Source organism: Acomys minous (genome assembly GCF_964271855.1).
Source record: "Acomys minous genome assembly, chromosome: 6".
In the NCBI taxonomy this organism is placed as follows: domain Eukaryota; kingdom Metazoa; phylum Chordata; class Mammalia; order Rodentia; family Muridae; genus Acomys; species Acomys minous.
Window position 1 is genome coordinate 67,181,371 of NC_140487.1, and position 25,697 is coordinate 67,207,067.

The 25,697-nt window shown below is 45.8% G+C and overlaps 1 protein-coding gene across 1 annotated transcript in view; it reads right to left on the bottom strand.

The window, feature by feature from the left end:
* Window positions 1-15,802: 15,802 nt before the first annotated feature.
* The window catches only part of TMEM178B (transmembrane protein 178B), a 382,652-nt gene continuing 372,757 nt past the window's right edge, over window positions 15,803-25,697 (bottom strand). Inside the window, exon 4 of the mRNA XM_084785514.1 lies at window positions 15,803-25,498. Coding sequence (XP_084641640.1) covers window positions 25,248-25,498 — 251 coding nt within the window. The 3' untranslated portion in view covers window positions 15,803-25,247. The remainder of the gene's footprint in view (window positions 25,499-25,697) is intronic.

Consider the following 25,697-nt stretch of genomic DNA (forward strand, 5'->3'; position numbering starts at 1 on the left):
ACATGCTCATCCAGGGAGACAGCTTCTATTATATGAAATGTGTGGAACACATTCAAAGTGTAACACGCTAAATAAAGACATGCTGACAGGAAAATGAAAATGTTCCTGAAAACCCTCAGAAGATTGACAAAAGACCAAAAGACGGTTGCCATAATCTTTCTTTGATGCCTGTGAGGTGAGCTTGGTGTGGGGTCTGGTAGAACCAGCAGTGGGAAGAGAGTGGGGGAGCACCGAGCAGAGGAGGACCTGCTCGTCTCCTTATGGTGTAATGAAGACAGTGGAGAGCACTTCCCCACCTGAACCACTCATCTGTCTCTCGGAGGTGACAGCTGGCAGCCGAGAAAGGCTTGGAGAAGGGACAGGGGCAGCTGCTTTCTCTTTCATTTGAAGTCAACACTATCCAGAGTTTGAAGGGGGTGGGATTCACGTATCTTAACGCTTTTCTGTATTCTAGTCTCTGTTCTTCATCCAAACTCAAGTGCCTGCACATCTGGCCATGGATGCAATATCAAGACCTGCTCAAAGATCACAAGTGAAACACACAAGGGTTCCTGGGGAGGAGAAAGATGCAGAGGGAGCAGCTGTGTGTGTAAGAGGACCTTTATATAGATGGCCTGGAGAGAACTTGCATGGATCTGTAGAGAGGCTCCTGACTGGGGGCCTTGGCTGGCTGTGACTGGGCCAGAGCAAGCAACTGAAGATCCGTGATTACCTTGGCAACCAGATAACAGGCAAAGCTGTTACTTGGCAATATTCACAGGCTCCTCTCTTCTCCCTGCATGTGATGTTTGGCTAACTGCAACACATACATCAACACTTCTTCCCTCAATGGTAAGCTTCTGGGATCATAACTCTGTGTGGAGGGAAACAAGGGGGGGGGGCGGGATGTGAAAAGCAAAGATCACAGACACGAGGAAGGAAGCACCAATTTTCAAACATGGGTGAGAGGTGGTTGTCTGTAATGATCACTTCCTACTAGTGACAAGAGAGAGAGTGGAGAGAGAAAGAAGGGGGGGGGGCGTTGGGAATGGGGTGAAGCAAAGCAGGGATAGTTTGGACCATGCCAGGCAACACAGTGCATTTATTCATAGAGATGATTTCAGTCTCTGCCCTTTCCTTTCCCTTTCAGGAGCCTTATTATGGAAACTCGCCTTAAGCAGTCTGTGCCTACCACAGGGTTCTTGGTAGGAAACAGCCTCTCTTTGATGGTTTGCTGATACACAGTGCTGCACGCTTACTGTTTTTCAGGCACTATTCTAGGCCTTGGGGCTTCAAGCCAAACTCAGAGTCCTTGTCACACTAAATGCAACATTTTAGTAGGAGAGACTCATTTTTTAAAAGTGAGCAAATGGGGATGAGCAGTTTTTATTGGAGAACTAACTGAAAGGGCTCTTCCTTGGGGAGTTGACTGTTTTCTACCACTGTCAGCATTCCTTAGTTGCCTGTAGCTCTTTATCTAAGGCTAGGCCACTTGGCATTTCCACCTCCCATGTTAGCATGTCTGGTGGGGGGTCATCTTTGCTCAGGTCTTGTTTAGCCTTCCACATCATTGAGGCATCCTGGGTATAGCTTCCTGCACACAGTCTCACAGCTGACTTCCTGGTCCTCTGGTTCTCAAAATCTTTCTGACCTTCTTCTGCAATATTCCCTGAGCCTTGGGTACAGGTGTTGTTATAGATAGATCAGCTGGGGCAGAAAACCAAAGTACTACTTGTTCTCTGTATTTTGATTGGTTGTGGCTTTCTGGAATGGAATCTGTCTGTTGGTCAACCTTGAAATCATATACATACACATAGCATGGAAGAGATTGCATTTACACACACACACACACACACACACACACACACACACACACACACTTAAAGAAAAATACATCAGCGGCCATGAATTTGAGAAAGATCAAAGGGAAGTGGGGCCTTAAAAAATGTAAATGAGCAAACACACAGAAGAGAATCAATGCATACCACCAAGCAGGGGTCCAGATTCACTTCTGTTTGGCGAGACACAGAAGCTCTTCTGTAGGAGTGTGACTGAAGCTAGCAGGAGAGGGATAGTTGGGAAAGGAGGAAAACTGAAGACTGTGGCCAGGAGACGAACTGTGTGGGAAGGTGTAGTGATTTGAATAAAAATGGCCCCCGTAGGCTCCAGGGCATGGCACTATTAGGGGCTGGAGTACGTGTGTAGCTTGCTGGATGAGGTGTAGCTCTGCTGAAGGAAGTGCATCACTAGGGAAGCAGACTTTGAGGTCTCAGGGGAGCACACTTTCCTCTCACTGTCTATGGATCCGCTTACAGAACTCTGAGCTCCTCCTCCGGCACCGTGTCTGCCTGCAGGCTGCTGTATGCCCCATCGTCACGACAATGGACTAAAACCTCTGAACTATGAGCCAGCCCCAATTACATGTTTTCTTTTACAAGAGTTGCCGCGGTCATGCCGCCTCTTTACAGCAACAAAACCCTGACGAAGGCAAAGGCGGGTGAGGCAGGGTCAGGCTGAGCACTGTTTGCAGAGAGGAAACTAGAGCAAACTGGCTTCAGAGAGTGTGGAGGGAATGCTAGGACGAGGGTCAACAGCAAAAGTCAGATACAGTAAGGACGTGGCAGTTCGGCGGGGTGTTTGGGTTTAATTTTAGCCCAGTGGAAGACCACCGAGAGGTTTCAAGCTTGACGAGGTAGGATTTAGAATTTCAGAATGGCTTCCAAGGGTAGATAAGATGGGAGGTACCAACATGGAAGGATGTGGATTTCTTGGTGCATTATTTTGGTCCAGATGAGAAATGATGGGCATGGGGACCAGGTGGAGAATACATAATGGCTTTCCCCCAACAAGGCCTAGACTCCAGTGCTTCCATGCTTTGCCTGCACATTCTCCTTAATAGAGAAAACATAATATACAACGAAACAAAGAGATGGGCTTTTTCAGCAGGTCCTGATTTTCTACTCCCTATGTGGCCTTAACAAGTCACCTCAGCTCATATGTGAAAAATGAACGTTGGCACGGGAATGAAAGAAGAGGATGATGTAATGTGCTAAGTTTGGTGCCAGGTACGGTTATGGGCTTGGAAAATGGAGGGTAGTGTTGTCAGTTATTGAAAACTAAAATCTGGGTCCCTGACTTCTGCTTTTGTTGGGTGATGACAGGAAGTGATTTCCCTCTCCTCAGTAAAAAGCACGAAGCTGGGACAAAACAGGAAGATTTGGATGTGTGGAAGGAATCTAAAAGTAGGCAGTATGTAATAAATTTAAAGACTTTAATGCATTTTGAAGTTATAGGCTACAAACTGGAAAGAAAGACACACTTTGGTTACCAAAAAAGCATTACATTTTGGAGCCATAGATTGTGGATTTGGGACCCAGTTTTGTACATACCAGCTGCGCAGACCTCAAGAGCGGTACCTAACTCTGTGAGCCATTTTCTCATAAGCAAAGCTGTATAAAAGGCATTCTCCCTACACAGGAACATGGTAAGAATGGACCGAGAAAGCACACTAAAGGGCTTGCTTGGAGTCCAGGCCTCAGCAAGCCTGAGTATGTGCGTGGAAGGTGCTGGAAAAATGAGCGAAGGTACCTGTTGTGCCAGGCCTTAGAACATTTGTTTCCAGAGAAAGCAAGGGTAGTGGGCAATGGAGAGTGAGAGGACATGGCCACCAGGCTGCTAGGTTTGTCACAGTAAAGTAACACGGGGAGGCTTACATAACAGATTTTTTTTCTTGCCTCCCATTTCTGAGGCTGGAAGCCAAGATACTGACTGACATGGTCGTTCCTTCTGAGACTGTAAGAGACAGAATCCAGGCCAGGCTTCTCTCCAGCTTTTGGGAGTTTGTTGGCTGTCCTTGAAGCTCCTCAGCTTGTACAATTGTCACCCTGACCTCTGTCTTCACATGCACATGGCATTTTCCCTGTGTATGTCTTTGCGTTCTAATTTCCGTTTGAGGTAGGAGCTCCTCCTAACAACCTTGACTTGCTTGTTTACAAAAGCTCTCTTTCTTTCCCTCCGAAACAGCTTAACAGCCATTCCGTATTTTAATTAAAAAAAAAAATCCATAAGAAGAACTGGGTTATTTGAGAAGAAAATGCATATTCCAGGACATGCAATATTCAATAAGATGAATCTACACTTGGCCTTCAAAATAGCTAAGGACAGATTTTATTTTTTGCTTAGTCCTAATTTTAGTGTAGAAGGAAGCTCAATCTTTCAGCATTTAGAAGTTATATTAAAAGGTAAGCCTCGAGCCTCTGGGGACTAGAATTCAAATTCTCAAGCTCAGATGGATAGAGTGCTTTCTGAAGGCCATTTGGTTTTATGACCAATCAGTTCAGAATTAATGAGAACTACTTTGCATAGGCATCACTTTACCATCTACAGCTGTATCTTGTGAGGATTCTAACTCACCTTGTAGATACAGATGACCAAAGTCGATTTTTTTTTCCATTCCTAACTCTTTACTGTTCTAGCCTATGAACCTCAGACCTCAGAGATAATTAATATTTTAGGACCCATAATTTTTGAGCGTTTATCAGATTAAATTAAAACTGTCAGTCAAGTAGGGGTTATGGCTCTGTGGTACAGTGGTTGCCTATGATGTACAAGGCCTAGATTTGATCCAATGACAAAAAGCAATTAAGAAACAAGACCAGTGATTATCCAGAGCATCTGGAGGCAGGTGGAAGGGTTTGGAGAACCAGCCCCAGATGCCACTGTTGGATAAGGAAACTTCAACATAAGAGAAAAAAAATTATGTTGACCATACAAATGTTTTCATCTCTTGAAGTGTTGCTTTTTGTTTCTTGTGTAGCTTTCACTGGAAAGCCACGCACAAATGTCTGTCAGACATTTGTTAGAGAATTCCCTGATAATAAACCAAAGAAACCATTCTACTCAAGCCCAGTGTGGTGAACCAATGAGTTTATTATGGTTACTTACAGGAGCATGGCTGACTCATCCAAAAGCCCCATGCCAGCATGTGTGGTGACTGCCCCCAGCAACCATTGCTGCTTGGATAAACTTGTAAATAGGCAGAGGGGGCCTTTCAGTTCCCTGAGCAAGATGAGTGCCACCCCCTCCCCACCCCTCCCCCACCCCCACTCTGCTCCACTATCCAGGTGGGTGTGGTTCAACTAGGAGGAAATAGCTCCACAAGACTTCCTGGCAGATATCAGACTTCTCCTGAGCAACATCTTCAGATGGACCACGTTGACCAAGTTTAAAAATTGACAGAGGTTTGGTTGCCTTCAAAGGCTCTTCAGCCATGAAAACTATCTGTGGTCTCTGAAGTAGACAGAAATGAAAGTTTATTGCTATAAACAAAAATCATTTCTTCTTACTCAAATGGTTGAAGACTCCTGTTGGCTTGGAGGTCATTATGACAGAGTTATTAATGTTAGCTCCATTAAAAAGTATGTTTGAATGACAATCTCACTGGTTTATTCTGAGGGCCAAAGGGAGCTAAACGGGTCTCAATTTTCTTTGGTAATTCAAGCTCTTACTAAGACGTTGATTTGCGGAAGAACTAAAAAAAATCAAAACAATGGCTTGTCAATACCACGGTGTGGTGAAACCATTTTGAATCCCTTACATAAACAACATGGTGGAATAAAAGTGCACCAAATCGAACGGACTGAGTTGCTTTACGCTGCTCTTTCTCTACCTTGTGTTCAGAATCCTGACTCAAGGTCCAAATCTGTGTCCTTGGAATGCAGACTGTTCTCAGTCCCCCCCCCCGCCCCCCCCCCGTTCATGCTATTAGGGGACATCACCTTCTCATTATTCAAGACCACACCCACAGTACTTCCATTCCAGTCCTGGTTTCCTTATCTCTTGATAACATATCTCCATATTATCTGCTTTTCATAAGCTGTCTCCTTCTCTGTCTGCCTCCTTCTCTGCTGTCAGTTCCTTGAAGGCACAGATTTCCATCTGGTTTTTTCCCTGGTCCACCCATAGGACCCGGGACTATAACTGACACAAAACATGTGTTCAAAAAAGTTTCAGGGAGTTTAGGGACTGTACTGTTTTGCTTCCAGGAGATTGGGGTGGGGAGATGGTTTCTTTAGTCTTGCATAGCACACTGCCAAAATATAAAGTGTAGAGAGAGCTAAGGAGGAAAACCTAATAAGATCTCATGCATGCCCCCCCACCCCGCTTTATTCTGGCAAAGCTCCTGTGGTAAACCTCAAATGACAGCACAAGAAGGCCTCAAGTGGGAAGATCTGCTCACCTTCATCACTGCATCATCAGGAGTGAGAGAGGTCCTAGGTAGGGCTCTCAGCTCCATCTCAAACAACTGAGAGGCTGATGGACAATGACACTACCAATTGCAGCCACAACCATTGGACAAGAGGAAGCATGGGTCCTTATAGGGTCTTCTTACTGGGTCCACAGCCCTATTAATCAGGGAAGGGCCAAGCCCCACCCAGTGATGTACCACTGCAGAACCCTCTTTCCACTGCTGTCCTTCAGTGGAAGTCTCAGTACCACACCATCCAACTGGGTTTCCTTAGACAATGGGACTTTCAAATAGGCCATGTGCACTTTTAATTATTTAATAATAAAACACCTATGATGCCTTAAATATGTCATTCACTCCTTTAAAAAGTGGTCATGAACTAGAGACATGGTGGCTCAGTGGTTAAAAGCATTTGCTGCACTCCCAGAGAGCTATGGTTTGGTTCCCAGTGGCCACAAACATCTAGAATTCCAGTTCCAGGGGATCTGATGCCCTCTTTCTGCCTCACTGGCCACTGCATGCATGTGGTATACACATACAATCAGGGGACACACTCATACATATAAAAACAAATAAAAAAACAATTGGTCAATAAAAGCCCTTTCTATTCTCACAACACTCTCTAGGGTAAGCATCATCATTATCCCTATTTACAGCAAAGGGGGACACAGAGGGTACGGCCTTGCTCAAGGTTAAACCAGTGTGAGCACGCGGTGCTGATTCTTCTTCACTCAAGCAGCCTGACTCTTGTTTACATCTGTCACGAGATGGCCCATAGTTTGTAGAACAGAAGAACAGTTGTTAGGATGAGAGGCATGCTTCACCCCTCAGGTGCAGTTGGCCACATGCCCCAGTGTTTCTTAGGCAGAGGCAAAAAGCAAACCCCTCTCCCAGGACCATCCAATTCTCACCCTCATGTGGCTGACAACTGTGGGTCTTACCTACACCTGCTCTGAAGCAGCTACTGTAAAGTGACTGCCTCCTGAACATCTGTTCATTGGGAGAAGCAGTACCTCATTTCTTGGCTTTAGTCTCCTGGTACTTACCCTAACTGCTGGGCTAAGATGCTTTCTAGAGATATTAGTTTAAAAAGATACCTTAGCAAGGATGCTGAAAGTTCAATGTGATTGCCAGATATGGGGGAGAGAGTATAAAGAAAATTGGGTTTGGTCAGCCTATGCTAAGTGGAGGCCACATAAAACTCCATCAACATGTATAATTAATGCATTCTAGTCAAAGGTAAAAAAAAATAAACAAAAATTCAAGTCACATGGAGGTTTGAATGAGGGTGGCCCCTATAGGCTCGTATTGTTCCATGCTTAGTCCCTGATGGGTGACAGTTTGGGAAGGATTAGGAGGTGTGGCCTTGTTGGAGTAGGTATGTGTGTCACTGGGAGTGGGCTTTGGGGTTTCAAAAGTCCACACGAGGTTCAGCCTCTCTCTTTCTCTACCTGCCACCTGTGCATCAGGAAGTAAAGCTCTCAGCTACTGTTCCAGTGTCATGTTTGCCTGCGGCAGCCATGTTGACCATGGGATAACCCTCTAAAACTGTAAGCAAGCCCCCAATCAAATGTTCTCTTCTATGATATTTGTCTTGGTCTTGGTTGGTGTCTCTTGACAGCACTAGAATAGAACTTTTTAAAAAAGCTGATAAAGCTTTGAAACCTGAGACTGGATATTTTTACTTTTCATTATTCTCTGAAGATCTACTATGGCCTTGATTCCCCAGAAAGGACCTGAGTCTTAAACTTTTAAACTACATATGTGGCAAATGAGTGTCCTATACCAATGTATACCAGCCACCAAACCATATTAAAATGTACCATATTGAATATGGGGCACCAGAGTTCGTGTAAAAGTCAGTCCCTGCTCTCCACTCAACTGTGGAGAATGTTCTGTCCATTGGCTAGATCTGGGTAGGGGTTCAATGTTTACTGCGCATATTGTCCTTAGTTGGTGCCATAGTTTGAGCAGAACTCCTGGGCCCAGATCTGCCCATCATAATGTTCTTCTTGTACGTTTCTAGGACCCTCGGGATCCTTTTATTTCCCCATTCTCCCATACTTCTCTCACCTAGAGTCCCAATAGGTGTTCTCACATCCATTCCAATTTCCTGGTAAGTGAAGACTTTCATGGGACATGCCCCTTGGGCTAGTGTCCAATTATAAGTGAGTATATACCATTTTACTCTTTCTGCTTCTAGGTTAACTCACTCATATTTGACCATGTCCCCTTAATGGAGAAGTCCAGTAGCACTCAGGGGAAGGATAACAGGCTACCAATAAGAGACTTGATACTTATTTATATCTGCCTACTAGCCCAAGGGGTATGTCCCATGAAAGTCTTCACTAACCAGGAAACTGGGACAGAGGGGAGGACATCCTATTGGGACTCTAGATGAGAGAAGCATGGGAGAATGGCAAAGTTTAAGGATCCAGAGGATCCTAGAAACCTACAAGAAGAACATTATGATAGGCAGATTTGGGCCCAGAGGTCCCGCTCAAACTATGGCACCAGCCAAGGACAATACAGTCCGTAAACTTCAACCCCCTACCCAGAACTAGCCAATGGACAGGACATTCTCCACAGTTGAGTGGAGAGTGGGGTATGACTTTCACACGTACTCTGGTGCCTCATATTTGATCACGTCTCCTGAATGGGGGGGCCTGGTGGCACTCAGAGGAAGGATAGCAGGCTACCAAGAAGAGACTTGATACCCTATGAGCATATACAGGGGGAGGAGGTCCCCCTAAGTCACAGTCATAGGGGAGGGGAGTAAGGGGAAAATGTGAGGGAGGGGAGAATGGGAGGATACAAGGGAGGGGATAACCATTGAGATGTAATATGAATAAATTAATAAGAGAAAATTTTTTAAAAAGAAAAAAATGAAGAGATTTGATACCCTATGATCATATAGAGGGGGAGGAGGTCCTCCTCAGTCACAGACATAAGGGAGGGCAATAGGGTGGAAGTGGGAGGGAGGGAGGGAGGAACAGGAGGATACAAGGGCTGGGATAATAATTGAGATGTAATATGAATAAATTAATAAAAATATGACTAAAAATAAATAAATAAATAAATGATTAAATAAATAAATAAAATGTACCATATTGAAATGCAAGCTCCAATTCTAGCAAGTTCCCTGTGGTGTTAATGAGCTAGCAGAGAACCACTCTTAGAGGAGCAAAGTCTTAGAGTATTTCCATCATTCCAAGAAAAGGAAGACCTTCACAGAGGGGAAGATAATTTTCTTTTTTTCATTAATTAATTAATTTACTTTATATCCTAACTGGAACTTCTGCTCTCCATTCTCTTCCCAGTCTCTCCCTCTCCCCTCTCTTTTCCTCCCCTTTTTCCCTTCACCCTTTCTTCTCAGAGAAGGGGAGGCCTCCCATGGATATCAGCCCTCCTTGGAATATCAAGCAGGACTGGGCACATCATCCTCTATTGAAGTTAGACACAGCAGTCCAGTTAGGGGAAAGGGATCCAAAGGCAGGCAACAGAGCCAGAGGCAGCCCCTGCTCCTGCTGTGAGAGGTCCCACATGAAGACCCAGGTGTACCTCAGTTACATATGTGTGGAGGGCCTAGAACCATCTCAATGATGCTCTCTGGTTGGTGTTTCTGAGAGAGGGAAGATCATTTTCAATACCAACTTTTTTTCCCCGAATTAAAAACAATTCAGAACATATTAATTATACATTGTTATGTGTTTTTATAGGATAGTTGCAAAGGCTGCAATGGTTGGATACTGTGAATATGTATGCATTTAAATTATGCATATATTCATTGCACACAAGCTTTCTAAAAAAGATGTGTGTATATGTGTGTGTGTGTGTGTGTCACTTTATGTTCTACATATGTGTGTGCAAGTTCCTATAGAGGCCAGAAAAAGATGTTAGATCCTCTGAAACTGAGGGAGGGCCTTGTCAGCCTTATTGAGTTGATTTTGTAGGTTTTCTTGTGGTGTCCTTGACATCTCTGGCTCTTTCAACTCTTCCTCTCCCTCTTCCTTAACATCCCCTGAGCTCTGCCTAATATTTGGCTGGGGGGTCTCTGTATCTGTTTTCATCAGCTGCCATGTGAGGCGACTCAGATGACAATTATGCTAGTCTCCTGTCTACAAGTACAGCCAGATATTATTAATAGTGTCAGGGGTGGGTTCTCTCTCATTGCAAGTGACTCAAGTTGGGCCAGTCATTGGTTGGCTGGGTTGAAGATTTCTGGGTGGGTTGGTGTCCTTCTCCCTCCACTGGAAGTCCTGCCTGGCTACAGAAGATGGCCACTTCAGGCTCCATATCTCCTGGCTGCTACAAGACTCAGCTAGGGTGACCCACATAGACTCCCAGGTGCCTCCCCTGACCCAGAGATGCCTCCTCCCACAGATTTCTGTTCTATCCCCCAGCCCTCTCTTCCCTCTCCCCACACCTGATTCCCAGCCCCTCTCCCATGCAGTTCCCTCCCTCCATCAACTTCAGATGTCTATTTTATTTCCCCTTCTGAGTGAGTTTCAAGCATCCTCCCTTGGGCCTGCTTTGTTACTCTACAGAAGGGAAGGTAATCTTCAATATCAATCCTTTTCTCTCCTGGATTAAAAACATCTCAGAACATATTTATTATATATCGTTGTGTGTCTGCATAGGATAGTTGTAAAGACTGTGATGGTTGGATACAGTGAAGATGTGTGCATTTAAATTATCCATGTATTCACTTCACATCAGCTTTGTAAAAATATGTGTGTGTGTGTGTGTGTGTGTGTGTGTGTGTGTGTGTGTGTGTGAGAGAGAGAGAGAGAGAGAGAGAGAGAGAGAGAGAGAGAGAGAGAGAGAGAGATTATGCAAGTTCCTATAGAGGCCAAAACAGGGTGTCAGATCCTCTGTAGCTAGAGTTATAGGTGGTCATGAACTGCCTGGTGTGGGTTCTACACACAGCCTGAGTCCTCTGCCAGAGCCAGAACACAGCGCTCTTACTTCTGAGCCATTTCTCCAGTCCCTGTACAACAGCTTCTGATGGAGTGAGTGAGTGGTACCTGTGGGATGCTGAACAGTGGCAGATTTCAGTTCAGTAAGTCTTCTTGGGTATTTCCACAATAAAGAAATGGGATACATAGCACAGAGGAGGTAATAGGGGGCTGAAAGGTGAGGAGAAGCATTTGGGGTCAGGTGTCTTTCTTGTAGGTGTTGGTATTTCTATGCAAAGGTTGAGGAGACTCAGTGACACAACTTGGATGTAGAGGAATTCAATTCAGACAAGCTTAAAGACTCATGAAGCTAGGCTGGGCGTGGTGGCACACATTTGTAACTCGGGAGGCAGAGGCAGGTGGATTGCTGTGATTTCATGGCCAGCCTGGTCTACAAAGTGAGTTCAGGGTCAGCCAGAGCTACACAGAGAAACCCTGTCTTGAAAAACAAACAAAGACTCAGGAAGCTGTGCTCTCTGCATATCCACTCTCCTACTGCAGCATCCTGTGAAGGACCAGGGAGCCACTTGAGAAGCAAATAGAAAGGAGACTGGCAGACAAAGAGCTTCAGGCTGTTGGTTCATGAAGAAGATCAAGGCTGGGCTGGTATATAGCAGATTAAGACAAGGAAGAAAGACTGTAAATATACCCAAGGATGAAATTTAACATGGACAGGAACTATGTTTTCTTTGTTGTAACTCATCTCATAGCTTATTGTGCAGTAAAAGGTTGATGTTGCTGGCCAAACACTGCCAATAAAAGGCCAGTCCTTTGGCTGACTCCTGGGAAACAACCTGTAAGCTCTTAGAATGTCCTATCTGATGACAAAATGCCTTTTTACCTGGCTTATCTTGAGTCATAGAGATCATTTATGCAATATTGTGGTGGGTGGTAGAGACCTTGATGGTGGAGTACCAGTTTTTGGGTTGAGTTTTTTATTTTGTTTTACTTTGGTTTGGTTTTGGTTTTGGTTTTTGAGACAGGGTTTCTCTGTGTAATCGCCCTTATGGTCCTGTAAGTCACTTTGTAAACCAGGCTGGGCTCACACTCACAGAGATCCACCTGCCTCAGCTTCCTGGGTTCTGGGATTAGAGGTGTGCGCTACCACATCCAGCTTTACCACTGGAAGGAGTGAGAATATTCCCTGTATGTTCAGGCAGCTTTTCCAACAAGGCCACAACCTCCTAATTCTTCCCAAACAGATCACCATCTGGAGACTAGGCATGCAAATATATGAGCCTACAGGGCCATTCTTATTCAAACCGCCATATAAACAAAGTATCCTTTTTATTTTCTATTTTCCATTAGCATGCATTAATTATACGTGCTGGTGGGGTTCTATGTGGCCTCCACATTGCATGTGCTGGTCAACTCCAACTTCCCCTTACCACCTCACCCCCAATAGCTAGAGTAATCACTACTGGACTTGCAGCATCCTTGCCAACGGTGTCTTTTTAACGAGTGTCTCTAGAAAGCTACAGCCTTGATGGGATAAGTGCACCACTTGGAAGGCTGGCTTTGAGGGTGTACAGCCCCGCCCCCTTCCAGTTCTCTCTCCTTTGTGTTGGCTACTGAAGACATGATCTCTCCCCTTCCTGCTCCTGTGCCTGCTGCATGCCATTATACCTTCCCACCACGACGGAATCATAAGCCAAAATAAACCCTTTCATAAGTTGACCTGGGTCATGGCATTTTATTATGGTAGCAAAAAAGCAACTAATGCCCAGGGCTGGAGACTAAGCAATGCTGATAATTAATATTCATTGTCAGAATCATCATGGAAGTATACCTCTGGGGATGTTTCCAGAAAGGCTTGACAGAGTGGGGAAAACCCACTGCAGATGTGGGAGGCACCATGCAGTGGGCTGCGGTCCTGGATGGCAGTGAATTAAACAGAGAAAGTGAGCCTAGCACTGTCATTTCATTTCTCTGCTTGATGACTGTGGATAAAATGTGACCACCTCCATCATGGTCCTGTTATGGTATCTAGGGTATCAATAATGGACTGTACTAAGACTGAAAGCCAAAGTAAACCTTTCTCTGCTTATGTTGTTGTTGTTGTTGTTGTTGTTATATTATTACTATTACTATTATTATTACTACTATGATGATGATGATGTCTGGCATTTTGTCACAGCAGTAAGAAAAGGAAATAATAAAGAAGGTGAGACCCATGAGCAGTCCAAGTTCACCTAAGTGAACACTCAGGACTCCCTGGTTACCGAGCTTTCTGGATGTTGTCATAAAGCCCTGTTGGGAGAATGAAATGCTGCTTGTACAATGTACTGGGAAAACAGCTAGACGCTTACGTCTGTCTCTCCCAGACTCTGTCCTATGTGTCTTTCATCCTTACATATTTGAACCTTTATCTTCCAATTCAGTTTTGGAGGAACCCCAAAAAATGTTTAAAAGATTTAACGCTAGCCTCTAAGGACCAACTTGAGTGGGTGGATGTGGGAAGCCTTGTGGTTTTCAGATCAGGAAGTATGTATTGACTACTTACCATACACCAAGGATTATCACACCAGAGTAGAAAGACAAGCCTAATCCCCGCTCTTTAAGAGGGTCCAAGGAAAATATGGCCTTTCATCCACCAGTGCTGGACGTCACAGGACAGAGCATGATGCTATGAGGCTGGGAAAGGGACTTAATCAGGAGCATTCAGGGAAGCAACGTTTCCCAGAGTGCCTCTCCAGGGACCTCCCTGAGTACTCATCACTTGGTCAAAGACCTTGGTGCTGCCTTTCGGTAATGATTTAACAGCTCTCACCATATGGATATGTGTGCCTGGGAGCACTGGTATTGAGGTGATGAGGTGTGTGTGTGTGTGTGTGTGTGTGTGTGTGTGTGTGTGTGTGTAGTGTGTGTTAGGTGTATCTCTCACAAACCTAGTTCTCTCTTGAACCCAGTGAGCCATATAATTCACACAGAAATCAAAGCTGCGTTGTATTGGAGGAAGAAGGAAAACAGAGCACTGAGCCCTTTGAGGCTTACCCCAGGCAGCCTACTAGGCACCACGTGGGCTATTAGGCCTCAGACAGCTGATGGTGACTCCACCCACCTGTCCTGTGGAAATGCTGCCACACTGAAGCCAAGGGTCTGGTAAAGGTAGGTTCCCTGTCCTCATCACTCCTGTCCAGTAGGGAAGAGGCCTTTAAAGCCCACCTGCCTTCCCTCAAAGATGCTCACGTAAGGTCAATCAATGATCTTTCCATTTCTGGCTCTCTCCCAAAGACATCGTATCTATGGCGAGTTGGGGGTGGGGTGGGATGCGACTTGGGATTCAGCAACTGCTTCCGCTTGTAGGACGCCTTCCCTACATCTATCCCACAGCACCCTCTTCTGACCTGCATTTATTTTCATTATTCTCAGGATGTCTTCTTTTTAAAATAAATGCAGAGCTTTTTCCCGACTAGACGCATGCAGGTAGGTAATGAGGACCCGTGAGTCTTTCTCAGTGTCCAGCATTGAATGTATCTCCCATAGAAGCATCTAGCTATGATTGCTATCATGGAGGGCATGATTTGTGCTACAACCACTCGGGCACTCTCTGTGACCTACAGAGATACAGTGGCATACCTCTTAGGAGTCCTTCCTCGTCCTGTAGTGTCCCACTCTAAGGAACATAGTCCCCTCTTTGACCGCTTAGCATCAACATCTGAGGACCAGCCAGTCTATCTCAAGGATTTGGATCGCAGCACCAGCTCACCACCTAAGCGAGATGCTGAAAAGGAGAGAAAAAAAAAACTTTTCCTACCTTCCTTCCATAGTGCGTGCACTCACTTGGGATTCTATATTAAAAGCTACTGCCTGCACAAAGCAGTGACACGAGGACCCATTCTAGAGGAGATGGTGACGGAGCTAAGCCGTGCATCCCAGGAAGAAGCAAAGGGGAAAACGGCAGGGCCATCTGTAGAGTCCAAAGTCCAGGAACCATATCCCAGTGGTCCAGGTGACACCGGGATGTGAGCCTGGTTGCCCAGGCTTCTACCTAGCCAAATATTTTCAGGACACTCACTTTCCACTTATATCACACAAAGGCAAGTTCTTTCCTTTCAACCTAGAGAGACTGGGAGAGAAATAAGACTTGTAAAAAGCACTCACCTCCAATTAACTCAGCTGCCTCCCGCCTTTCTTCCTCATGTGTGTCCCAGAAGCTCTCAAGGGGTAGGTGGGTAGAGAGGAAATGTGACTTTAAGCCAGGGACAGAGCTAGTCAAAAATAAGAAGTTTCCCTTTGCTGGTAACTAGGAAATTGGTCAAGGGCTGGGGGATGACTAACACTGCAACATCTCACGAAGCCTTTGAATTCTTTGTTCTTAATGTTTGTGACAGGAGAAGAAAAGAACACATTTCTTCTTCTTCTTTTTTTTCTCTTTCAATTCGCCTACACATTTTCGTCCCTTCCCTAATGCTCAAAGCACAGACCTTTGGCCAGCACATTATTGAAATGTCTACTCTCAATTTCCTCTGGATTAGAGTTTTCAGATACCTGTGTAAGAGTCATACAATTTACTTCTCTACAAAACCCCAGGGAACAACACAGTTCTCCATCAAATGCTGCAGCCTATACCCTCTCCACCCCACCCATCCTCCAGACAGACAGTAGACGTAGGCTCTTAAAACACACAACATGGTCTTCTTTATTTAATTGTTTAATCAGTTTACATTCCACAACTGACAGATTATTTATTTTTATTTTTTCCATGAACAAGTCATTTAATTAATTACCAGACACTTTTTTCTTCAATCGATGGAAATAACAAGATTTCTGCCAAATTGAAAAAGAAAATTGCAAGATGCAGTCAGTTTCAGTGAAGTCCCCAAACACTCTCTGCTTCTTCAGTCCTTTCAAAGTCACAGGAACCTGGCAACTTCCCTTTTCATTCCCCCTCCCACTGCCCTGCTACATTCCTCTCAGAATATCACAAGAGTTTCCAGATCTGGTTTGGATCATCTTTCCTGTAATTAATTAATTATGAGAAGAAACAGACAGTACAATAGATCTGATAAGATGTAGCATTCTTGTTAAGATTAAACAATACATTTATTCAAATTGTATCAGAACAAATTAACATAATATTTAATCTTATTTTAGCACCAATAACCACAGGAATTGCTACCTCCAAGGGGAGAGTCGATGTTAGAATCCTGCAGTATACACCACACTATGTCTAACCAATCAGAAAGCACTATGCAAATTAGAGTGAAGGTAAATAAATTTATATTGGCTGAGTGATAATCTGGCGGACCACAAACACTCCAGGTGCTTGAGAGTCTTGCCAGTGATGGTCCCTGTCTAATGACTACATATATACCGTACTCACCTAATCAGCCCCCTTCCTCCTGCTTGGCAGCATAGGGCTCAGAATGTTGTATTTTAGTGAATTGAGCCTTATCATACTGGCTCTTTGAAATGATTGGAGAATGCCCAGTGGCTGGTTGCTTAGATTTATTCTGTTCTATGCCCTAAGATCTCACTACTTGCCTTTTTCTGTACACACAAGAGGCTTATTTAGATCAAAGGAAGATCTCTAAGCAGAAAGGAGAGGTAGGAAACGGTGCCCTGAGTCCTAGTGTAAAGACACAACTTGTCTCTGCCACCTCCTAGGACACAGTCTGCCTGCTGTTCTCTTCCCATATCTCTGTTTCAGCAGTCAGGATAAGAAAAAAAAACAAAACTAAAGATATTGGAGGATAGATTAAACAGCTCCAAATATCAGTGAGATGTTTTAGCAGGAGGTTCCACCAGCTGTCAAAAGGTGGGAGAGCTGTTTGTTCTTAACAATGAGGAGGCCTGCCTATCCCTTATCATGAGATAAAAAGACATCTATATGGACAGGATGGGCAGTGGCTGACTCTCCTACAGCCAAAGGGCGTGGCCTGCTCTCTTCCTGTGTTCTGACAGGTCGTCAGGGCCATGCCCAGGGATAGCACTAATGCCTCTTGAGGCAGATAGATCATGCGGTTGGCTCACAGCAGCTCTCTCTCTGCCCTTGCTGAGCAGGCGAAGTAGAACTTCCAGAGCTGAGATAGCAGCATGGACTTAGCTCTGCTTTCTGTTCAGCAAACCCAGCCTTTGCCTTTGTTCCCACAACGAAATCCACCACGATGTGTGGCTTGCACTGGCAAGGCCATCCCACCATCCCACTCAGTCTCTGAAAATACCCGACTCTGTGACTCCTGGACAGGTAACAAAAGCCGGGGGGCAGCTTTTGAGCACTCAAAACGTGGCTGATGTGGTTGCAGACATTTTCTCAGGGTAAAATTCACCTTGGATTTAGATTTGATTTGAAACAAACAGGACGTAAACACATGCCAGTAACTTTTACATTGATCTTGTGTTGAAGTGCTAATATTTTTTTCCGATATGCTGGGTTCAAATATAATATTGAAATTAAGTTTATCTGTTTTGTTGGCACTTTAAAAGGCAGCTAGTAGAATAATTCAAACTGCATATACAACTTGTATCAAATATTGGATAGCAGTGATCTAAGTTACCTTCCTTGTATGATTCTCAAAGAGGGTCACCAAGGTCCACCAGGGATGAGGAAGTTTGAGGCTGAAGGGTCTTGCTATAACTGTGAGTGGAGGGGATGCTGGCACAGGTCGAATTGTTTTCTCTCTGCGGCTACCACTCTTCTCTAGCATCCCCTAGTATTCCAGGGTTATCCACGCCCTGGTTACTGCTAAGATCACTGCCTTGGGGATGCTTCTCTGCCACTTTGCTGAGGGGATGTTGGAAGCCCAGAAATCTCTTCATTTACCTAAGTTTACCTAACCACATAATTCTATCCCCAGCCTCCACCCCATCTCCAGAACCGCTTTCTCCGCATTCCTCCCTACCTCCGCTGCCCCATTTTTATAGTGTCCCCTGGCCAGGCTCTCCTTCTTTGCACAGTAAGCCACATTTGTAGAGCCAGCCACAGTTGGTAAAGAAATTCACTCACGTCACCTGCTTTGATGTTCTTTCTCCTACCCTAATCCCATGAGGCAAAGCTCTATCAACGAGAGAGAGAGAGAGAGAGAGAGAGAGAGAGAGAGAGAGAGAGAGAGAGAGAGAGAACAAGACGAAATCATCAAAGTGGGTGGGGAAAGGCATCTGAGACTGAGAAGGTAGATAGAAGGCTTTGGACTCTGCACACAAACTGGCTGCTGGCTTGAGGCTACTTTCTGAGGAGAGTCGGCTTGGGGCAAAAGGAAAAGGGAGAAAGCGTCTCCGTCTCCTGAACTGCCTCCGCTCAGTCAGCACACAGCAGCCAGCATGGGCACAAAGAGCAGCGGAGTGGAAGGGGAGACGTGGTGTCACCCTGCTTCTTGTGAGGCTGAGAGGACATGGATACAAGGTGAGGTCACACATTGACCAAGGTTCCAGGTGAGCTATAAACCAAGTCATTAATATCAGCCCAGGTCAGATCTTTGGGTTGATACTGGCCATGATCTTCACTCTTCTGACTTTGATGCTTTTATTTGGGGGCATGGGGGTGGGGTGGGGCAGGGGAGACCTACTTAACTTTAAAGGCAAATGTCTTCAGAACAGAGAGTACCAAGCAAGCATAAGCAACCACCAGGGAAACAACCAGAAAAATCTTCCTCTGACAGGCATCCCTCCCTTTAAGTGCCACCAGAGTCAGGATTCTAGGGCAGTCCTCACAAGTCCTCAGAAAACCCGAGGGCTAACGTTACAGCATTTGAGAAGATGCAGTCTCCCTCCCGTTTGTTTTCAGCTTTCACTTTTATTTGTACATTTTTTACAGATAGTCTTGAATAGCAAAACAGTCACACCGTGGGGCAGTGGGGGGTGGGGTGGGGTAGGGGTGGGGTCGGGAGGGGAGCGGGGGAGGTAGGGAAGGGGCATGAGAGTGGTTCTGTGAAATCTTTGCGTGAGAGGCATCGTCACACTCACGACACAGACATACTGGCACATACGAATGAGAATGAAGCTGTGGACCGCCCAGAGAGGAAAGAGACAGTCTGGGGTCCGGGGGGGGGGGGAGGGGGAGAAGAATGAGGACACTGGGCTGTTTCCCCTAGGGAGTCATAAAAGGTCTTAGGCATGAGGAGTGGTAGGCTGGCATCTGCCGGGGAGATGCCAGGCTGAGCTGGAGCCGGGCAACTCCTAGATTGGGGCCCAGTCTTCTGTTTGGTTGGCCGTGATCAAGCCACCATTGCAGGTGCACCATTACCCTTATGGCTGGGCTCTAGTCATAAAGAGAACAAGGGCTTGTTCTCCGGTAGGAAGTCTCAGTACACACAGGAAAGAAGAAAAGCATGGAAATTTTTGGGGGGGGGAATCAATTCTTTTCTCCTTTAGAATTTAGGATCCAAGCGAGATCATGCTGGGGTATTGTCCCAGCTGGACATGGATATAATGGTGAGGTCACAAGATTCACCCAAGGTCCCAGGTGAACCACTTAGGGCCTCCTGCGAGAACTCAGGGGCTGTTGCGCCTGTTCAAACCCTAGCTTTCTAGCCTGACAAGAGGGAGTGGGCTTTTACTCTCATCACACTCATCCCCACTCTTAACATGAGAGAACTTTAAAAGCTGCGAGAGTCTGACTTTGTTCCCAACACGTACAGCTAGGAATGATGAATAGAACGGTTAAAGCAGACAAACAGCATTAACTCCACGCCTGCTTTGCAAGTGAACTGTCTTAGTCCTCCACGCTCTCGGCCTCCACATGGTCTCCTCTTTCCATCACTTCCGGCAATACACAGGAATAGGAGTGCACTTTGCAAGACTGGCCTTGAAGAAAAGGAAGTAAGTCTGGCAATGGGCAAAGAATATGGAGGAGGCAATTCCTCTGGAGGGCTTGAAAGAAGGAGTGAATCCCACTAGCTACACTCTAGTTCGGCAACCAAGATGGCCTCTCCCTCTCTACACTGTCCTCGTGACAGAGCCTTGATGGAACCCTTCCCTTGCAGTGGCTGCACTGCCAGTAACAGGTGATTTGAACAGTGTATAACTCAAGACACTTCGTGTTTGCAGATCACTTTGCAATGCCCTTGTCAGCCTTAATATACCATGAGGTAAAGCGTTATCACCATCCTCATTCCGTAGAGGAGGAAGTTCAAGTATGGAGAAGACACAGTGCCCAGAGTCACGCATCATCTTAGTACAGAGCGGAATGAAATGGACAGTCATCGCTGCCTTATACAAGTGTAGCTAAATTAGTAAGTTTCTCTGGCTTCGGTGAGTTTATACCCATGATTAGATCAAGATGGCACCTGAAAAAAGGAATAAGTAGGAGAGAGAGAGAGAGAGAGAGATAGATAGAGAGAGAGAGAGAGAGAGAGAGAGAGAGAGAGAGAGAGAGATCTTTAGCTCTGGCATGAGCTTTCAAAGGCCTCCCTGCTGCCCTTGGGGTTTCTATTGCTGCCAAGAACAGAGAACCACTGATGCCAACTGCTGTGGTGCAGTTCTGTGGCCATGCCATGCCATCCTGGCCCCATCTATTTACCCAATGGACAACCACTCACTGAAGAGGTTCTGAGGTCTGACCATTGCTGGGTCCACTGAAGAGGCCTCAGAGTGATGGGATTTTAATGAGTCTCTTTTGCATGCTTCCCCCCTCCCTCCCCTAGTATTCCACAAGGAGCATGTATTCTTTAGGAGGGAAAGATCATAGCTGGTAAAAACCTAGTCTAAGGACTAGGAACAATGTCAAAGAAGTGTTTTGTGGCATAGTAGCGTCACTGGAGAGATGGTAAACATGGCCCCAGAAGTCAAGCACTCTGAGAGACACCACCTGCTGGACTCATTTTTTAAAATCTCTGCCCCTTTCCTCTGTCTACATGGGCTGGTCCAGATGAGATGTGCTCACGGTTACTACTGTTGGTGTAATCAGTTGCTCTGACTCTTCATGTTTCCCTGGAGAAGGAGAGGTGTTCAGTGAGGCCTATCAGCCCAGGAGCAGCAGGGATGTTTTCAGAAAAGATTCCCTTAACTATGAGAAGCAATCGGTGTGCCACACCAACAGAAGGTATCTGGGCCTATTTCTTCCCACTCCTTCCCTCACACGATTGAAAATCAGCGTATAATTCTCCCAGCCATATGCTCTGAGAAACGAGCATGCCCTTATTGTTCTGAACACTACATAGGTCGGCAGTATTGGACACTTAAACAGCGCATCTTCCTGAAGTCAGGAAAACACACATGGTGCTTTCTTATTCGGTCTCTTACCATGTAGATGGACAGGACAGCTAAGGAGATGCAAAGTTGCAGGGTACCCTCTCCTCTAGAGGTGACACACCTGGGTAGAAACCTTGCCTAGGGGAGAATACACCAGCAAGATGTTTGTCAGGGCCTAGGGCATCACTCAAGGAGCCTGAGGCCAAAGAAGACTGCTCTTGACTTAATTATGTTTTCATTATCCCTAGAGGTGAGAAAGAGGGGCTGCTGAAAGGCTATCTGGTGACTCAAGTTAGAACAGACCTTTTTCCTTATATTCTGATGCCTGTGATCAACACACCTCCTTGGGAGACTTCAAGCCATGGCCAACATTGAGAGGGGCGCTTGCACCTCTCTCCTCCCTAAGAAGGTAACTGTCACAAACTGGACATGAGGAGAGCCATAGGGAGAAAGAAAACAGAAAGGGGGCCATAACTCCCAATGAGAAAGGAAATTGTAGACCCCAAACTTAGTTAGACCCCAACTTTCCCGAATCTCCAATCTAGGAGAGAGCAAAAGAAATGAAGATTGAAAGTGGTCTCATGCTGTTGGTTCGCACAGAGCCCACAGCATATGCAGTCACGGTCCCTGTATAGACACAGCTAAAAGAACTTAGCTGGGTAGGAACCAGGGATTCTTGCTGAGATGACTGGCTCTTGGTCCCCTCAAAAAGTTGGAGGCTATGATTTGGAGCTAGTGGAGCCTGACCTAGAGAGCATCCCAAACCAAGACTCTTTCTTCTGTCTCATTTAGTTATTCCCTATCCCCCTCACAGCCAGAGAGCTCCAGACACTGCCTTTGAAGGGCTTGTTTTAACCAGTGGTCAATCCCCTACGGTGGCGGAGGAATCAGGTCACCTGGACAGGGATTTCGGAGATGGCTCTCCTGCTCGGGGTGGGGGGTGGGGGCTTAGACTTATCTTTGTGGCTAAGTAGGGACCAGACCCCAGCATGTGTGTCTGTCCCTGCCCAATGTTACTAGTGGGAAAGTTACTCTCAGGTTCTGTCTGCTGATGGTGAGCTGACTGAACTGGTCCCAGAGTGTCTATCTCCTGTCTGGGAGTCTTTCTAATGTTTCAGGAATGCTTGTGTTTCAAAGGAAGTTTTATTAAAAGTCTGTCATACTGTTGGGCAATTGGATAGTGCAGATGATCTGCTTATGATGAATATAATGACTTTTTTTTTTAAAAGAAGGCATGACTGAGAGGTCTATGAACCTGTATGTTCAAACAAGTTTACTCAAGGAAAGTTTAAATAGTTGATAGAAAATTGTCCCTATTTAGCTTAGCTTCCTCTGTCTTTTTGCCACTGGAAAACAGCTGGAGCTTAGCATTCTGTCATAGACAAGTGCCCCAAGTGGATGTTCATGGGCACCTCTTTATCCTGCAGAGTTCAAGATGCCCAGAAGGAAGACAAAAGGTCTCTCAACCTGAGATACTTTCATTTTCCCTCAACCTCAAGTATATCTTTCACTTTAAGAGGAAAAAAAATCTAGCTTTTCAAAGGAAATAATATTTTTAATTTTTTAAAAAACTGAGTTTTCCTGAAAATTATTTTCCAAATCACAGAATACACACCCCTTGTCTTTAAAACAAGCCTTAGAATCTCAATTGGAAGCCAGCAGCATGTCCTGACACCCAGCTTGCTCCTGCTCACCAGCCACTCCTACACTCAGTGTCCTCACATGTAAGACCTGCAGAATCTGACCATGGCCCTAGTGAGGGAGTCTTGAGAAATGTGTCCACACTTGTATATAAGGACACAATGATACACACACAAATGACACCACATACACATATGTGCACACATGAGTGCACACACGCAGGCTCACACACACACACACACACACACACACACACACACACACACAGGGGTGGGGGAGACCAACAGGACCTACAGCCTGGTAGATGGAGGGAGGGGAGGGAGGTGTTAGTGGGTAAGGAGTCTGATAGGAAAAGAGGTTGGAAACAGGGCGCTGTAACAGAGCACGCGGAGGAGAAAGGCTGCTGAGTGGTTGGCAGAGCTCCCAAAGCAGATGTGTTCTGCAGCAGCTGAGCTCCCTTTTCTGCATGGCTGACCATGGTTGTGCCAGCTCAGGATTCTCCCCTGGCTTCCCCAGGGACACTTGGTACCAGCAGGGTCCCCCAAGGTAAGCACGAGCTGTTCCTGCCCTGTGGCCTTCACAGCTCTGGCTGACTTCTTCACTTGCCAGCACCAAGTGCCAATTTGCTCAAGTGAACCTGGATGGCCTTGTCCACCGCAGGTTGGGTGCTAGCCACTAAGACAAATAGCTATGTTGGGATTCATGGCCTCGAAGATCAAGAGGAAAAGGACAAGAACGGAAAGAGTCAGGAGTTCGCCATTAATTTACACGATATCATACAAACTTGAGCCCATGGGACATGGAGGTGCTCTCTCTGCATGTGACCCATCTCCTTTCATCTGTACAGGGCTCACCCCTAGAAAAGGAGTAGACGTCCAGTGACAAAGGACAGCCCCCCGCAATGGGGAGCGAAGGTCTTGTTTGGTATACATACTTGTGCATCAGCAATCAGAGGCAATATTCCTTCTCTCTCCTGAACTGTATGTTTTCCCTCTTCTCTTATGACTTTTGTGCCCAGCTGCGTCTTGAACTTCCAAAATGAGTGGACTAAATCCTGCGGAGTTCCAGAACCATACTGTGAAGCACCACAGGGTTTCCTGGCCCGGTGGTTTTGTTCGTGGTTTTTGCCCTCTGGGAATTTCAGCTGTACCAAAAACAATAGAAAAAAATTGCAACACAAACAATAAAACTCCACACGCATGAGATGTTCACCATGTGTGCATGGGCACACACAGACATACACACTCACACTCGCTTTTGTCTCTCTCCAGGGATCTGCATCTGCAGCATTGGCACCCCTGAAGGACTGGCCCAAGATAATTCCAGATCTTGGGGCCTCCATAATGGGTCAAAAACAACAACAGTGAGAGAGAGAGAGAGAGACAACAGAATAATATGATATTTCCATTCAAAGAGTAGAAAATAAAAAGGTAACCACCCAACACCTATGCATATGTACACACACACACACACACACACACACACACACACACACACACACATACACACACACATCACAGCATTGCTCAAAGGCTCCAATCTGCCCAGAGAGCGCAGGCAGGGGAGGATAGGGTGGCCTTTTGTTTAACGGGGTATAAGGCAGCTGGAAGGTAAGACTGGGTTTTCTGAGCATCCACTGAAAGGTCCTTTCGTTGATGCTGATCTTGCCTCTCAGCATGTTCTTTCCCCTTCCCACCTCTAAAGCATTGTCCGAAGGTTTGGCCACAAAGAGAAAACCTCCTTCACAGTCTGTTTTCTCTTTCACTCCTGGTGTGTCACTGGTGGGCTGGGAAGGAGCTCAGAACAGGAAGGGCAGAGACGTGATTCTGAAGATGGCCTCAAAGATGTGGTTACATTCTATGGACTCAAGGGACTGAGTTTCCCCATGATATGATGGCTGGGGGTGGTGGTGGTGTCCTCTCCCGTTGGCCCAGAGTGCGGTGCTCCCTTCTCTGTATGTGTGTCTCTTCAGACCACTGCCTCTGTCCCTTCCAGCTCACCACCACATCCTCATGAGCGACAGGGATCAAGATGGTACCGTGAGTGGTGGCCTTCACTCTGTCTTGAAGAAATCATGAAGCCAAAGTCAAGAACTGATGAGAGAGCCACAGGATGGGGACACTTTTCCCATCTTGGACACGAGGCAACACAAAGTCTGGTGAGATGCAGGTGCCTGAGCCAACTCAACTCTACCTTGGCACTGGCATCATCTTGATTGAGTTTCATTTTATATATGTATATTATATATATATTTATATATATATATGTATGGTTTGTTTTTTTTTTTTTTTTTAGCACACTGTCCCATTCTCTGGCCTGGATTTAGGGCAGTTGGTCCTCGGGACAGGTTGGACAGAGGGGGCCAAGGTACAGAAGAATCCCGAGATTAGTGTGAGGCCCAGGCCCCCCCATGCACAGAACATGGACCATCCATAGCCATGGCTGATGTCATCCGGGAGTCCGTATAGGTAGCGTGGGTAACGTGATAGCTCAAAGTTGATCCCAGCCACACAGGTACACAGTGAAATGATGCAGAAGGTTCCTGGAGAACAAGGAAGGAAACATGGGGCAGGGAAATGGAGAAGGAAAAGGAAGAGGGGAGGAAGAGAGAAGAGAAGTTAGGCTTGCTGCATTGTTCAATTTTTTTAAGTGAGAGAGATGAGGAGATTTAAGGAAGACTGGACTATCACCAAGGTCACCATCAAGAGAAATTCATAAAAGAAAGACACTCTTAAAGGCTC